The 15,941-nt window shown below is 38.1% G+C and overlaps 1 protein-coding gene across 1 annotated transcript in view; it reads left to right on the forward strand.

Moving 5' to 3' along the window:
• Window positions 1–9,650, forward strand: part of NBEA (neurobeachin) — a 191,588-nt gene extending 181,938 nt beyond the window's left edge. Inside the window, exons 17-20 of the mRNA XM_026076072.1 lie at window positions 1,146–1,247; window positions 4,661–4,857; window positions 5,546–5,697; window positions 7,851–9,650. Coding sequence (XP_025931857.1) covers window positions 1,146–1,247; window positions 4,661–4,857; window positions 5,546–5,697; window positions 7,851–7,941 — 542 coding nt within the window. The 3' untranslated portion in view covers window positions 7,942–9,650. The remainder of the gene's footprint in view (window positions 1–1,145; window positions 1,248–4,660; window positions 4,858–5,545; window positions 5,698–7,850) is intronic.
• The last annotated feature ends 6,291 nt before the right edge of the window (window positions 9,651–15,941 follow it).

Genomic DNA, 15,941 nt, shown 5'->3' on the forward strand with positions numbered 1-15,941 from the left:
ATTTTGCCTAGGATTAATGTCACAGTAATTCATCTCTAGTTCCCTAGGTCATTTCTTTTATCCTTTTTAAATATTTGAACTGTACTGGCAGAGCTCCAGTTCTTTAGAATTTCCACAGTTTTCTGTATTTCATTTGTACGAAGTAMATATAAACAGATGAAATCTCTGTTATCTAAGAAGTTGTTAATTTTTTGTTGCTGTTTAACTTTTCTTTGCCTGGCAAGGTGATATCAGATACTGAGTAATTCTCTACTGCATACAGGAGTTTCTCTGTTAAGGTATCAGCATCAGTTATTATTAGAAACTATAGAAATGTTGCTGTTTGTCAGCTGATGTTCCATAAATGCCCATTTGCTTGAATCCACAATCCATGATAAAATAATTTTTTCTCCTGCATAGAGAAAATAAACATCTAAGGAGTAGTCTATCCTACTCTTTAATAAAATAAAATGTCATAAAAATGACATATATACCCACAGTGATATATATAAATTGTTATATATCCATAACCATCTTTAGTTATAATTTTAATCTATAAATATTCAGTGTGACTCTGAATGATTAATGTCTATGCGACAGTAGTGTCCTTCTAGTAGAGTACTTTTCCCCTTCTGTCCTCTTCCTACCCCCAGTTAGTGAGACAAATTATGGTCATTAATATAGGAACATCCTCAACTCATTTAGGTTCTTAGCTGAAGTCTAGAGACAAATATGTTCAATAGCAGATCTTTACACTACAGCTGCTTTAAATACCATCACACTGTGTGTCCTATAACTGACATTTAACTTTTTGTTATTTTTAGATAATACAACAGATCCGTAATGCGTTCCTGTTATCCTTGTGTATTGTTATCATCTATGCATCCGTGCATTGCAAACAGCATGTAACCCATTACTTCTAATACAAAGAAGCTTGTTTTTTGTTAATGTGTAAATTAATGGATTGGGAGACTGTGCATGATATGATACCTGAATGCATTTTGCTCAGAAACCCAAGAAAGATATTTAAGCAGATTGTACCTTCCTTTGATACTTACTGATTTAAGGCAACTTATAGCAAAGTTCTTTTGTTGTTAAAACAAGTTTGGTTCAGAACTCATYGGTTGTTTCCTTTTTTTGTTGTTGTTGTTCATTTTTTTTAACAGGTGATTATCCAGCTCCTAGGGCTGTGCTAACTGGTCATGACCATGAAGTTGTCTGCGTATCAGTCTGTGCAGAGCTGGGACTTGTTATCAGTGGTGCTAAAGGTCAGAAATCTTTTTATGATTTAAGTCTTAACATTTTTAGAGCCTTTCTTAATGGTACTTCTCAGTTTTCCCTCAAGCCAGGTATACTTTAGTTACCTAAAGTCTCCTCTACCAAGATACGTTGTAGTTCTTCCAGAACTGGCAGCTGCTTACTCTGAATGTTAGTACTTACTACCTGTACATAGGAGACTTAGACACAAATTAAGTTGATCATTCCTTCCAACCATTAGCCTGCACTATGATTCCCCACAGATTTGAAAGAGTAGTTGATAGAAACTTATATAATAATTATTAATGACATCTACTGATTATGAAGAAAACTGCTAGTAGAAAACTGTATTTAGGCAGGGGGACAGCTACAAATTCTTCACTCTGATCTAACTGAATTAAATGGCACTTTGTGGAACTGAACTCAGTCTCCTTGGCAAGGGAAGCAGAGTGAGTTTGCTTGTTTGGGGATCTGTGGACAGCATTTCATCCAGAAGTTTTTTTTCAGTGAGCAGTACTGCAAATAATCAGGACTTTTTTACAGTCTCTTCTGATAAAATCTTTTTAGTCTTGTGTTCACACATTTTCCCTGTTACTTRTGTATAGAATCTAGAGTATCCAAGTTGCTAGTATAAATGTTCAAAATACCCTTGCAAACCTGCAGCAGTCTGCTATATAACTCCAGTAATTGATGTAAATAAAACACTCACCTAAATGAGTGTTTGCTTAATCTTTCCTTATTCCGTTTCTCCTTCATTTTTGTCTTTCACTTGTTCTGCCCAGCTTCTCCTTTTTCCCTTAATTGCATGTCCACTTCCCACCCCACAAACTGCCTTCTCTCATTAAACTTTTTTTCTCAATTTTACAAACTGCTTGCTTTTTTCTCTTTCCTTTTTGTCTCTCCCTTCTCCAGGTTTACTTTCCTTTGTGGTATGTTATCTCTTCTCCCTTCTTTCCATTCTTTCCTTTCTTTACATTAACCTTGTCATCCCTTAAGGTTCTTCCTCCTTCCATCTCTTCCTATCCCATTTCTACTCCTCCAACCACATCCAGCTACTTGCTTTCCCTGGCTGCAATGATGCCTGTTTTATCCATCCCCATGGATATCTTGTACTCCTTTTAAACAAGTTTGCTGCCTCTGAGGATAAGAAGGACTTGATGTTTGTTCTGCTCTTCTGTTCGCAACTAAGCTTCCTGGTTTATCATCTTTTATACTGACTTGGCACTCAACATTTGTTTTCAAACCTACGTATGAAACTTCCAAGTGAAGGCATTATTAACAGGAAATGCTGATGAGCCATTAACTCTAGTAACAGCATCCTATGGAAGACTGGTAGGCCAAATCAAGACATTTATGAAAAAAATGCACAGTGACGCTGAACCTAAAGTTTTGTCTTGCAGTGGTGTTATTTCATATCTTGTAAGGCAGCTTTATTTACTYTTACTGCCATAACGCTGTACTCTTTTAAACTATATTGTTGCAAACTGCCTSTTATTAAAATAGCTGGAATTTGTACTCAGCTATCTTCAGCTTCATTAATTATGTAATACTTGGGTAATTTATATATTTTTAGAGGYGAAGGTTGCTGGACAACTAAAAACCTTCTCATCAAATCCAGAGTATATTTGGAATTCATGCAGAGAAATGAAGTCCTGTTCTGTCAGCTCTTGTCTCCTGAGTTACTATACCCATGTTCTTCCTTTGCAAACTCTATTCCAAACATAAATACAGAGAGAAAAATCGCATTTTTGATTGTGTTTTCTAGCATATGCCTCTTTTAAAGCTTCTTATCCAGTTTCCTTTCCAGTGTCTTTGCATTTCACCACAGCGCTGCATTGTTCTGCCTTCCTGCCTGAAGGCTGCACACACTGCCTTGCAGAGAGTCTGCCTCTCTGGAGCTCTTTGTGTCACTGCGTTAACACACGCAGCCCTCTGGAGAATGTGCACTAAGACAGGGAGACAGTATGGATAGGGCTTCTCGGAGAAAATCCGGTGTATCAGGTTGATGTGTGCACGCTCTTATCCAACAAAACAAGAGTGGTTAGTCTATATGTCTTTACACTAGATCCTAAATCAGAAGATTTTCTTTGTGCCTTTTTTTTCCTGTCCATGAACAATCAGCTGAGCTAAGGTAGTGGCAGTTTGTCAATGTGCTTAAATATGAAGGTATCATACTTTTATTTTGAAGTCTAACATGTTAATTATTCTAAGGGTAGGGGCATCCACTTCTCATAACATTCTGGCACTTCAGTGTTTCCAAAGCTAAGACTCAACTATTTGAGAAGATAAATTATTTCCACTGCAGTTGTATCCCATTGACCCAGTCAGGCTTGGGGTCTCTCTCTGTATAAGGCTTTATGCAAACATGGATGAAAACACGTACCAGAGGGCTTACACAGAAATACACAGGCTGTGATTCATCCTACCTATGCTGCTATGTGAATCTCAGAGCAGTTAGAAAGGCTTAACATAAGGTGGCTGGGTCTGCCACTATGAATTTGCTTTCAGGGTCATAAGCCAGTTGTATAAGGAAATGATTACTGTGCTGTCCAGGAGTATCCTATGATTCATAAAAGAAAATGTTTAGTATTTAGCATGACACATTACACTTATCACAGAGGCGATTCCTTTTCTTAGGAATACCGATCCCACTTTTGAAAGAGATTTTCACATAGATCTTAAAATGGAAATGGAATGGTGTTGCATCTAAAAATATTCGCTGTAGATTTCATAGTTGAGTTTTTCTTTCATCGCCAATAATAAAAAGATATTAAAATATCATATTAAAATTTATCTGGAGTAAATGCATTTATAGTATGTTCTCCGGAATGTTCTGATAGTCCAGATATCACAGTTACTCTGTTGGCTGTCTGATTACGTCCATTGTTAAAACAAGTCGGGACTGAAATCTATGTATGTATTGCATTCACTGGGGGAGAGGACCTACAGGAACTGCCACTGACTGTAGGAGAAATATGCAGTGATACGATTATATGCCCTCTGGGAGTTGCTCCTACTATGCACTGATAGGGCCCCATCTGTTTAATGTGAATGGGCAAGCTAAAGAGAGTTCGTGTTTTTTAAGGAAAGCCATAAGACTGAGGCCTCTGAATACTTGGAAAGAGGAAAGAATATTTTAAAAGATAGGTTAATGATAATTACCACTAGTCAAGTCAGTAATCTGACTTGTGATTACTAAGTGATTACTATCACTTTCAGACATATTATATCTATTTTCTTCATGTGCTAGCTCTTGCATTTTCTTTTCTGTTGTGTATTTTAAATTATTTATGCAAGGTTTGCATCTTTTTATATCTATGCAGGACTAGTATGATATAAATGTATAGTATACATTGTCTCTTTGCATAGTGTATATAGTTTGTATAAGCAGCAAATGTATTATATATTATCTTTTCATATGCAGAAGGTCCTTGTCTGGTACACACAATTACTGGAGATTTGCTGAGAGCCCTGGAAGGAACAGAAAACTGCTTGTATCCTCGCTTAATTTCAGTATCTAGTGAAGGTCACTGCATCATCTACTATGAACGAGGACGGTTCAGCAATTTCAGCATTAATGGCAAACTCTTAGCTCAGATGGAGATCAATGATTCAACCAGGGTAAATCTAAATGSAAACAACCATTTGTTATGTCTTGCTTTTATGTATTAAAATAAATTGAATTTATCTGCATTGTCGTTTAAAGGAAATCGCACACGTAAAATTGCCATCTCCTGCTTAAGTCATATTCAAATACAAATGCTCTCATCTCCATCTCCAAATGCAGAAGTGCACTTGAGTTTTTTCAGAATAAATAAGAACAATTTATGATCCCACACAATTCCTGGCATTTTTGTTTGGAATTACATATCAGTGGGAAATATGTCTTTAAAACAAAATACTCTGAAATAAGCCCATTCTTCATTTATTAGCCAAGACAAGAGTTCATGCCTTCAGGGCTCTGCTCTGTCACTAACACTTAAAACAGCATAAGGAATGCAGATCCCTGCTCTGCTTTAGGTGTTAGTGATGGCATTGAGTATTGTAGGGCAAACACAGAAATGTTTTCTGAATTCAAGTCTTGGCAGGTATAGTTAAAGAGCTTTTTGGTTCACATGGGAGATATACTTCCATATAATTTTTAAAGCCACATAAGAATTTTATTTAAAAGTTGCAGATCCCAAATATTTTTTTTTTCTTTGGGAGAAGGAGGAGTGGGAATCTTTGTTCAGTTGATTAAACTGTAGTAATATTGATTAGTTTCCCTAAATGCTAAGTGTGTGCATGGTTTTGTCTCACTCTTCTGAAGGCCATMCTCCTGAGCAGTGATGGGCAGAACCTGGTGACAGGGGGAGACAACGGGGTAGTGGAAGTATGGCAGGCTTGTGACTTCAAGCAGCTCTATATTTACCCTGGCTGTGATGCTGGCATTAGAGCTATGGATCTATCTCACGATCAGAGGTGAGTTTGTCATTAATATTTTATATAAATGTTTAAAAAAAGGATGAAGTGTAGGTCTGTGTTAACTTTAAGGTGTGAATTCGTGGTATGTACTCATATAAAGGGTATGATACAAAACTGTGACCCTGGTTGTTACCTTGTTGATTTATATGACTTTACATTTTGTCTGATCCTTAAGTCTCTTAATGCAAGTGCTTAATATTAAGATGAGGTGTTACATCATTGAAGTCAGTAAGCCAGATCCTCAGCTAGGAAAATAATAGTAAAATTATATTAACTTAAGAACATAAGAGCAGCCAAACTGGATCAGACCACAGTAGTGCCTATTAAAAAATACTTAAGAAAAAAGTACAAAAGTTTGTGGTACATTTCTGTTTTTCAACCATGTATTGTTTGAGAACTTCTTCAGGTGGCATAAAGACCATAATGTGTAATACTCTTGGTGGATCTGTCCACCAGGCATAAGTGTAGTCCTTTCCTTTGACCTTCTCTGAGCAAAGGAGATGCTGTGTACATGCCTGGATATTTGCAGTGATTACTGTAATACTGTAGCACTAGAATATGCAGTGTAAATGTACAGGCTATACAAACCAGATCCCTCAGTCTTCTAATTTAAAATGATTATAATGTAAACCTTCATGTTGCATTTATGCAGAGTTATGAGTGGATTTGCTCTTTACATCATTCATCAGTCTTGTATTTCTTATTAATATATAAACTCAAGATGCAAAAAATACATAGGATGTTAGGAAAATCACAGCGCATTCATGTCAGCTTATTTTTCTTACACTTTTCAGAATTGCTATGCTGTGTACCCATTTGGTAAAGCAGCAAAAACACTTATAAGTCAAATACCCACCAAATTTATTCATATATGAGTAGATGACATGAAACAAGATTTCTGTCTCAAACTTAGTCTAATCAAAACTAACTTACTGGAAAAGGCCTATTTGCTTCTGGAACTTTGCCATTTTATGCATACAGTACTGTGCTGTGTTTGAAGAGATTTATTTATACTATGAAAAGACTCTGCTAGCCTAATTTCTCTATCCCTGGTTTTAATACTAGGCTGTGAGGCCCCAGCTGAGCAAAGTACTTTAAGTACCTGCTTAGCTTTAGTTGCATAATTAAGCAGAGAATGGATTTTGTATGGTTTGATATAAGCGGTGATAGATACCTAATCCAATTTTAGAATTCTGGTAGCTGAATTAGAGGGCATATAATAACTGGAAAATCATCTCAACTATTTCCACCAGAACTACATAAAAGTAGGGGTATATTTCAATATGAAGCTATTTAAGGTCACCAAGTTGTGATTAGCTCATGATTAAGGGATCAACTGAGTTGTCTTCACAGAGGCATCCAATTACATTTGAGAGGCTCCTGGATAACCCACCTAAGCCCAGCTGCCAATGCAGAGGGCAGAACTCTCCACAGGTTTGGTGTCACAGCTGCCAACCAGTGTACATGTGTCACATATCCTGGGGCATCTCAAATGACACCAGGTGCCTATAACTAGGCAACTGAACTGAATTCTAAAACATCTGAATGAAGGTGTTTCTGCATAGGTGTCTGCATGCACGCTAAGGGAATAAGCTGCCAGAATAATCAGTGGATTTGCTCACTCCTGCCTGTGGAGTCTAGAGAACAATTTAGCTCACCCTATATTATATTCCTGGTGACCTGTAAGGAGTTGGTCTGTAGGCTGCACTCAGGAGGTTGACTTGGTTGCCCACCTTTAGCCAGCTGGTACTGTTTGAGATACCCTGAAATATCTGAGGTATGTACATGGATGGCACATAGGACAATGGACCTAGTTAAGACCAAGCCATCTAGAAAGGCAGTTGGAGGGAAGGCAGGACACCCAAGAGTGTCTTAAATGGCACTATGCTTTCACCTATGTGAAGGCAATTGAATGGAGCTCTTGATCTCCATCATGGGCATTTAGCTTCTATGTAGACACCTAAATTTTGTGTCTCCATCGCAAACTCAATCCCACCTATAAGCTTAATTTTCATACAGCATTGCAAAAAGTGCCTCATTTTAGCTTTTTTACTGTTTAATGTAACCCACAGTTTGAGAAGGTAAAAGAGAATTAACAGTTAAGTAAAAAGTAACATGTATCTAAGGACCACCTTTTCTGTCTTCTTCAGAACTCTGATTACTGGCATGGCTTCTGGCAGCATCGTAGCCTTTAATATAGATTTTAACCGGTGGCATTATGAACATCAGAACAGATACTGAAGTGGAAGGAAGAACTGACAGCCCAGGTAAAGCTGAGAGCACAAGTGCTGCAATGAAAGGTGTAGTCTCTGGTGGAAAAACACGTCTGCATTGACCTCCGTTGTACATTCCATTACACCCAGCAATAGCTGTACATTGTAGTCAGCAACCATTTTACTTTGTGTGTTTTTTCACAACTGAACACCAGCTGCTGAAAAGCAAGCTTGTATCATGTAAATTATACGAATTAGGAGATGTTTTGGTAATTATTTCATATATCTTTGTTTATTGAGAAAAGGTAGTAGGATGCGCCACAAGAGACTTTTGAAAATTCTGAGGAACCTTGTGTCCAGTTGTTTCAATGTTTAGGCTATGAACCTAACATGCATCCCATCTCCAGCCTCTTTTCAAGCTGAGAAAAAAAAAAACGTTTGATACTTTGTACATGAGATGCACATCTTAACTTTAAAGGGATACTTTTGTAAAAGTAAAACCTTGTATAAAGAACAAAACTGTTTCTTAATTTTATTGTGGAGTTACAACTTGCATGTACTTTAAACCTGATGTCTTGGAGGAACAGGTGCATTCACACAAATTAAACTGGAGATCTGTCTAAGGGTACAGCTTGTAGTAAAGGGTTGAATTTGGGTGCAAATAGTAATTTTGACATTTTCACCAAAACATGTTTTTCACTTTTTGAATCTAATCGTTACCCCTTTGAAGTGGAATTTTGCTCATGAAACATTTGGATAAAAAGCCATCATTTGCCATATTTATACTTTATACKGTAGAAAATAAATTCCTCCCTTTTAAATTCAAAGACTAGCAGAAAGGGAGCAAAGAGGGGAAGGGAAGTTCAGTTTAATGCTCTGTAATGCTTAATGACTCCCAATGCATAGAAAGTGCTGTACTTCCTGATTATTAACATTTGGCATAGAAACCATTGCGGGAGAGAACCTCAAATAATTTTTTTCCCTTATTTTTCCTCTGAGCAGCTTGATTTATTTAACAGCCTTAGCTTCATTGCAAAGGTGACTGAGGTTATTCTTTTTGATTCTTCTGAAAAATCTCACCTGAAGCCACACTCTCAGACTAAGGCACTTCATGTTTTACAATACTGTAATGATAACTATCAGAATAATTTTCTGCACATTGTACTGATCAAATTACACACCCAGGGGTATATACACTTTAATTCATGTTTCTTCTTTGTATATTTGGTGACTGTATTGTCATAGATGTACATATTGTGTCGGTAGGGCTATGAGGCATGTAACAGGAATGTAATTTTCTCAGAATTTACACTCACTTGCAGTCATTTATTTAAAAAGATAATGGATTCTTTGTATTGGCACTTTGCACCAGAAACATATCATTATTTATTGATGTGATTACTTATTTGTCATCCACCTTGTGTTAGTAAGTTTAGCACTGAATTTCCTTCTTCATTGTTGTTTGTATTTATAAGATTCAGAAATCATGGGGATCAACGTAATGATTAAGTTATTCATCACCAGTCTGTAAGCAATATCTTGAGTTTGTAGCTTAGAATTGGGAGAATATTGAACATCTGGAAGACAAGTTCATTTCATCTTGAGATCATGGTGAAATATTTTGGATATATAAATTCCATAAGCTATTGTAACCATGTTTTATTGCAAAGATGTAAAATATGCCAGATGTGTGTGAGTTGGAAATCAAAAAGAAAAATAAAATATGCAAAGAATTCAGTGATTGTTTTTCATTTCAATGAAATTTTCATCAAAACAGTCACATTATCATTAGGAACAAACAATTATTAAAAAAAAACCCTCTTTTATATTCAATATGTATGCCAAAAATTATGCATGTCTGGGTGATTGCATTTCCTGCGGTCTCAGGAAATAAAACAGAAGTTACAGAGTGTGTTTGCTATCCTTTTGATTGCCAGTACATAAAGAGAAGCTACTAAAGATACTCTGATCAGCAGAAACAAAAAAATCAAAGCCTTTGAAAGGATACTTAGGATCCTGTGAACAGGCAATAATCTTGTATAACAGACCTCACAGAGAGCAAAGATCTGATGAGAGCCATTCTGCGTATCTCTCAATATCTGGTAAGATGGAATTAATTTCATCTTATTTTAAGATGGAAAGTTAGATATCTGCACTCCCTGTATAACAGAATGAAATAGGTGGAATAAATTGCCTTCTGGAAATGCTGAGGTCCTTACAAAGGTTTTAGCAGATAACTGTAGATAGATAGCTATCTAAATGTTAGATTTCTCATTTAAGGTGGCAAAGATAGGCAAAATGCTTTCCTCACAATTAGAAAACTATTTATTGCCTTAAAAGCAGAATAACAGCCAGTGACTAAAAAGCAATTTGTTGCCCCACTCATTGCCTCTCCCTTTAGAAGCACTGTTCTTTAAACAGTTATGAAGGTGAGTAAAAACAATACTTTAGAACCTTGTTATAATACAGTATATATTTTTTAAATCAATTAGCTTTTGAATTGGATCCCCTAACTTGATTGTTTTGGGGCTTGAGGGGTGATGGGAAAGATGATGAGAGGATTGGTATGTTAATACTGGCATTTGGAATAGTTTTGTTGTCATATGTCCCAACCACCATTCCATTAAAATATAAATATCACCTCCAATTTCATACTTTATGGAACAAATTGAGTGATGAAAAAAAAGGCATCCTTGTAGTTAAACCCAAACTGAATATTAATGTAATCTTAATTAATACTGTTGATCGCATGAAGTATCTCAGCTTTATGTAAAGTACAACTTGAGTCACAAACTAGAAATTTTTGTGCCCAAGCAAACCTGTGAATGACAAAGTGGACCATAGGATACAAAAACAAAAAAAAAAGGCTATATTGCATTCGTATATAGGAGTACCCACACAAGTCAAACTCAGAATAATAAAAAATGAAAAAAGCACCATCTCCATTAAGTTATAAAAATGGAGTTTCCACAAAGACAAAGGACAAGGAGACTGTATTAACAGGTTGGTATGGTTATATAGACCAGCTTGACATAGATTTTGTGGTGTGTATGTGAAACTGCTTTTGGCTTTTACCCTCTATTTAATATATTTTTTTAAAAGAAAAACCATGTTAGGCTTCTGCCAGAACATTTTAATGATATTGTTGTTTTTGGTATTTCTATTAATTATATTATTATGCACCTACCTGTTGCAGAGTCCCTTAATGTAGAAAGATAGTATATATAGATCTCCAGGTTATGTCACAAGACTTTTCCAAATCTTCAGATGCCCCATTTCTTTCGCACCATAAAGCAAGACTGACTACCTTTATTTCCTCATAGACATGAGAGTTATTGATACCAGGGGATCTCCAAGAAAGCARCTTTGACCAGTTTGGTTATATAAGACCAATCTCAGCTAAGGGAGACACAGCATTATGTATACAACTGTGTAGCTAATATATAACCACAAGGAAAATAATACACAGTTAATGGGCTGTGTTCCTGCCAGTCAGTCCTAAGCTAAGAACTGGGCTATAAGCTAATGCTGTACCTGGAGCACGATACAATAGCTATGAGGCTTACCCCTTGTCCAGATCCTACCACTGGTGAGGAGGATGCTGCATTCCCTGTAAGAGGAAAGATAAAAGAAAGACAGCTTCATTTYACCCCCAGGAAAGACCAGTTAAACTCAATTTACTGGAAGAGCCTGAGGTAAATAATGATTATGCTGATAGAGAATCTCACAGGCTATGCTTGTAGAGCTAAAACCCCTGCTTGTGAACAACTGTTGTGGCAAATGCTTGCCTTAATACAGTGCATCAGCCCTGTTGACAAGAAAGCAGGGTGTTTGAAGCAAGCCCTCTTACTGCCAGGGATAAAGCTGTTGGACCAGACACACGGAGCAAAGGTCTGACTTCTGATAACATCAGGAGAACCACCTCCTGATGCAAAACACCTAGTACACATAAATATTTTATTTGGAGACTCTTAGCTGGAGTTTATGGTCACATTTTCCAATGGATTAATTGTGGCTGGTTTTATTTAGTGTTTTTTTTTTCTGGTACTTGCAAACACTAAAAATGAAAGCCCTAAAATTAAAGCTTGTAATTAAAGAAGGAAGGAGGGATTGGAAATTCATTACATCATTATTACATTACAATGCAGAACAGTTTATAGACTCTCTAACCCCTGTGATTAATTTTGCAACATCTACAGTTAAGTTTCAAGATCTATAACTGACAAAAAAGAAATCCGGAGATTGTTTACTTGCAAACTGTATAAGCTGCAACCATATAATTAGTTTAGAAAGGGACTTACTTAGAGGAAAAATGGCCAAACAGATAAGTCAGTTTATGGTTCCCTCTATGGTGATATCATGCCTAAGCAACGGTACAGCTCAGCATCATTATCTATAAGTCCTTCTCTGAATTTCAACTCATTTGCACAAACAAGGACATGGATAACTAATATATTAACTAAGTACCTACCTGCAAAGTTATGTGACTGGAGCAGTTTTTACTTGTTAAAGACTTGGCGTAAGGGACCTGTGTGCCTAAGGGTGCCACAATGCGATGCTTGTGTTGGACCAGGGTTTCTAACACAAAGCAGAGAATAGGCCCTTATGTTCAAAACTAGATACTCAGAAAAAAATGTCTTTGGTGGCAAAACACTAAGGACAGATAAAAACCATCAGTACTGTTAAGCACTGTTAATGCTTTGAAGGGAGTCAGTCTTGTCAGGATGCTGCAATGACCAAGCCCTGTGGCAAAGCCAATCCTAGTGTCATATCTGTGCAAATTTAAGCCATTATATTGCTGGAAAAGGCAGCAGAACAATTGAAACTGGTCTTTCAGTCTAGGCCTGTACAGCTATCCATATAAACCCAGTGCTCATGGTTGTTCGGACACATTACTTCTACAGAGTTATCAAGCAGGAAATAGAGTAGTGCCTGGTAGCAAGAGTCTGCTTCAGTCAGAAGTCAGCAGGACTCCAGGCAGGGGCCTGAGATTTGGAGAAAAGTCAGAAGGCAAGGACCAGCTCTCCTCATCAACAACAAAAAAATGGGGCTGTTTCTTCCAAATAGACCTGAACAGATTGCCCCAGCTCCCCTCTTGCATTGTCCCTCCCCACCCTTTCCTCCACTCACCCTGCTATTCCTCTTGGTAACTCACCCTGAAAAGCAGCCTCTAGATTAGGTCTTTTGCCACTGTGTCCTTTCTCCCTGATAACCATCTCATGCCCCTCTCATCCCCTAACTGCCAAGAAGAACTAAAGAAGACTCATGCACACATATTGAGGCTCCAGAAGGCCCATGCAAATATCTTTTCCAAGCTCTTGGCTGTCCCAGTGATGAGTTGTAGGAAGCAAAACCTGAAATGAAAAGAGAATCTCTACAATTCCTATCTTTCAGCTGTCTATTCAAGCAGAACCAGCAGTCATATGGGAGTATTATTCTCCTAGTAAATAACATAGGTCAGGGCCCATTCACTGACCCAAAGGCAGTTGCATGACACAGCTTCAAGCCATGCTGCTTGACTCTCTGGGACCAGCCCTTAACCCACCCTAGCCTATGCACAGTGCAGGGCAGTATCAGGTTAAAGGRTTGCCAGTTAAGCAGTGTGATGAATCTGGCACACTGCTCAAGCCTGCAACTTTTGTTGCTCAGGCTGTTAGCGCAGATGTAGCCAAGGCATCTAAAAGGAGTCCCTTGGACTCTATGATCAACCTATCAACCATGCCACACAGTTATAACACGATAGATGGGGCTTGGGACTCAGTAACAGCATCCCCCTGCTACCAGTCTACACATGAGACTGCTCGCCTCCTCTGAAAGGAACCCTCACCAAGCCCTATACCCTGACACTATGTCTGCTAGGCTACAGCTATATAAACACTTATTATTGCAATAACTTATGCCTAAGCTGCTCAGTTCTTTAAGAACTTACTACTTTTAGGCATGCTCAGAATCACTTCCTCCTTGAGGGCTGCCTGTATGTACCTTCACATGAGGCACTATCAGTTTTGGCTGGAAATTTTTTTTTTTTGCCTTAAGAAATATTTTAGTGCCATGTACTAGACTCTTCTTCATGTACATACATGCAGTAGTGAAGCAGATACTACTAGCTTTCCTCTCAGTTCTAAGCCTCTTAGTGAGTTGGTCTGAACTTTCATGTCTTACAGAGTTTGTGACACATCATAGCAAACTTTCTGTCATTGGTACAGCTACCTTCAAGACTCCCTTAGTCATTGCTGCTCCTGACTTCACTTACCTTTTGATGTACCCTTGTACAGTTTCCACTCTACCTGTACACCTCAAGAGGCATATGGTCAAGACTCCTCCTTGGCCATTCCTCCATCAAGACCATTGATGTCAAATTCAGATCCATGAAACTGGGTACCTTAGAAAGAGGTAACAACCCCTGGAGAAAATTACAAGGTAATTCCAGTTCTGCTATGCCAGTAAAACAAAACAAAACCCCACATACAGAAGAAATCTATATCTCAGTCAAGGGCAGCACTGAATTACAGGGCTGATCCTCAACCAAAACAGCAGGTCCCTATCTCCCTTTCTTCCCAAAGGTAGCAGCTCCTAAAATGCCATGGTTTATCAGAGCAGTGGAACACCTACTTCAGCACCAATATGAGCCCAAGATAAGCACTGCAAACATGTATGTCCTCTCCTCCTCTGGAGGAGTGCTGGGCTCCCTAACACTCCTTCTTCATTTCCACTACCCTGCAGAACTTTATTAATACCTTACATGGTGCTGAATAACTTGGCAATGTCTTTAAACCTACCATTGTCATTGGTATTGCTTCCTCTGCTGTCAGTTTCTTCATCAGGCTGGTGGGACTTGAGGCCATCTATGCCTCCAGGGCTGAGCATTCCTCTTTAGTTCCCCAAACTCATAGGGATGTGCAGTCAGTACATCAAGGAAAAGAAGAGACAGATCTTAGCACTGCAGTAAGATTACAATCACTAGGTTTTCTTCCAAAGATTTATATTGGAAATCACAGCTCTCATAGGAAAGACCAGAGAGCAGACTGACTTGGGATCCAGCAACAGGGTGTTTTGTTGAAAGACCTGCCAGTTAGGCAGTTTTGTCAGGCTGATAACAAGATCAACCAGAGGTCTGAGGACTTCTGTTGAAACCATCTGTGTTTCAAGCTGTTAAACACTACCTTCATCTAACACAAGATTTCACTGAACAACTGGCTTCAGTGCTCCCTATCCTCACCACCARCCATCAGCCCTCTTTGTCAAAGGTATCACCAGTAGTGGCCTGAAGTGTTTGTTATCATTAGACTATTTATTAGACTAGACTCTTAGAGTCTAGATTGTTTATATATTAGGGAATAATTAGATTATTTTCTTAGCCCTAGGCTTCATTTTTTTTCCTGGGAGGGCCAGAAGATGACCCTTTTGAAAGGAAAGGCCTCTTAGGATGCAGACCACTGTGTATCAGGTGGAACTCCCAAAGGACATTCAGTCTTTGGCACAAACCCTTATTACAGTCATATCTTCTGCTTCAATGTCAGTATTTACTTCAACAATATTGTTTGTGGTCATCAGGACCAATCTTGCAGCTACCAATGGTTGGATCAGCATGGCATATTCTAGCACCAAGGCAGAGATCTTAAAAATCATAGAAAGGAGAACCTTACTGCTCTTCTGTCAACCAAGTGTCGTCCTTTGGTTGCTTCCTCTCATGATTCTTACATGTGTGGCAGACAGACAGTCCCCTCAGACAACTGAGTTTTTGCCAGCCTTTGCCATGACTATTCAACCTCCTCTGATACAACCCAATTCCCCTTTCATATTCCTCTGCAGAAACCCCTTTCAAAGCATTGACTCACACTTGGAAAGTAGAACTGAGCCCAGGTCTCCTCAGGAAGAAGCGTATCAAAAAGCAAAGCAGACATATTCTGGACCTAAGGAAATTCGTTTGGACATTAAGGTTCAGATAAGTGCTGTGAGCACTCATAATCTTTTTGCTTCAGTGGGAAGACTGTTTCAGATCTCTTGACTTGAAATGTGCTTACTGCC

This window comes from Apteryx rowi, unplaced genomic scaffold, assembly GCF_003343035.1.
Source record: "Apteryx rowi isolate R43461 unplaced genomic scaffold, aptRow1 scaffold_425, whole genome shotgun sequence".
Classification (NCBI taxonomy): Eukaryota; Metazoa; Chordata; class Aves; order Apterygiformes; family Apterygidae; genus Apteryx; species Apteryx rowi.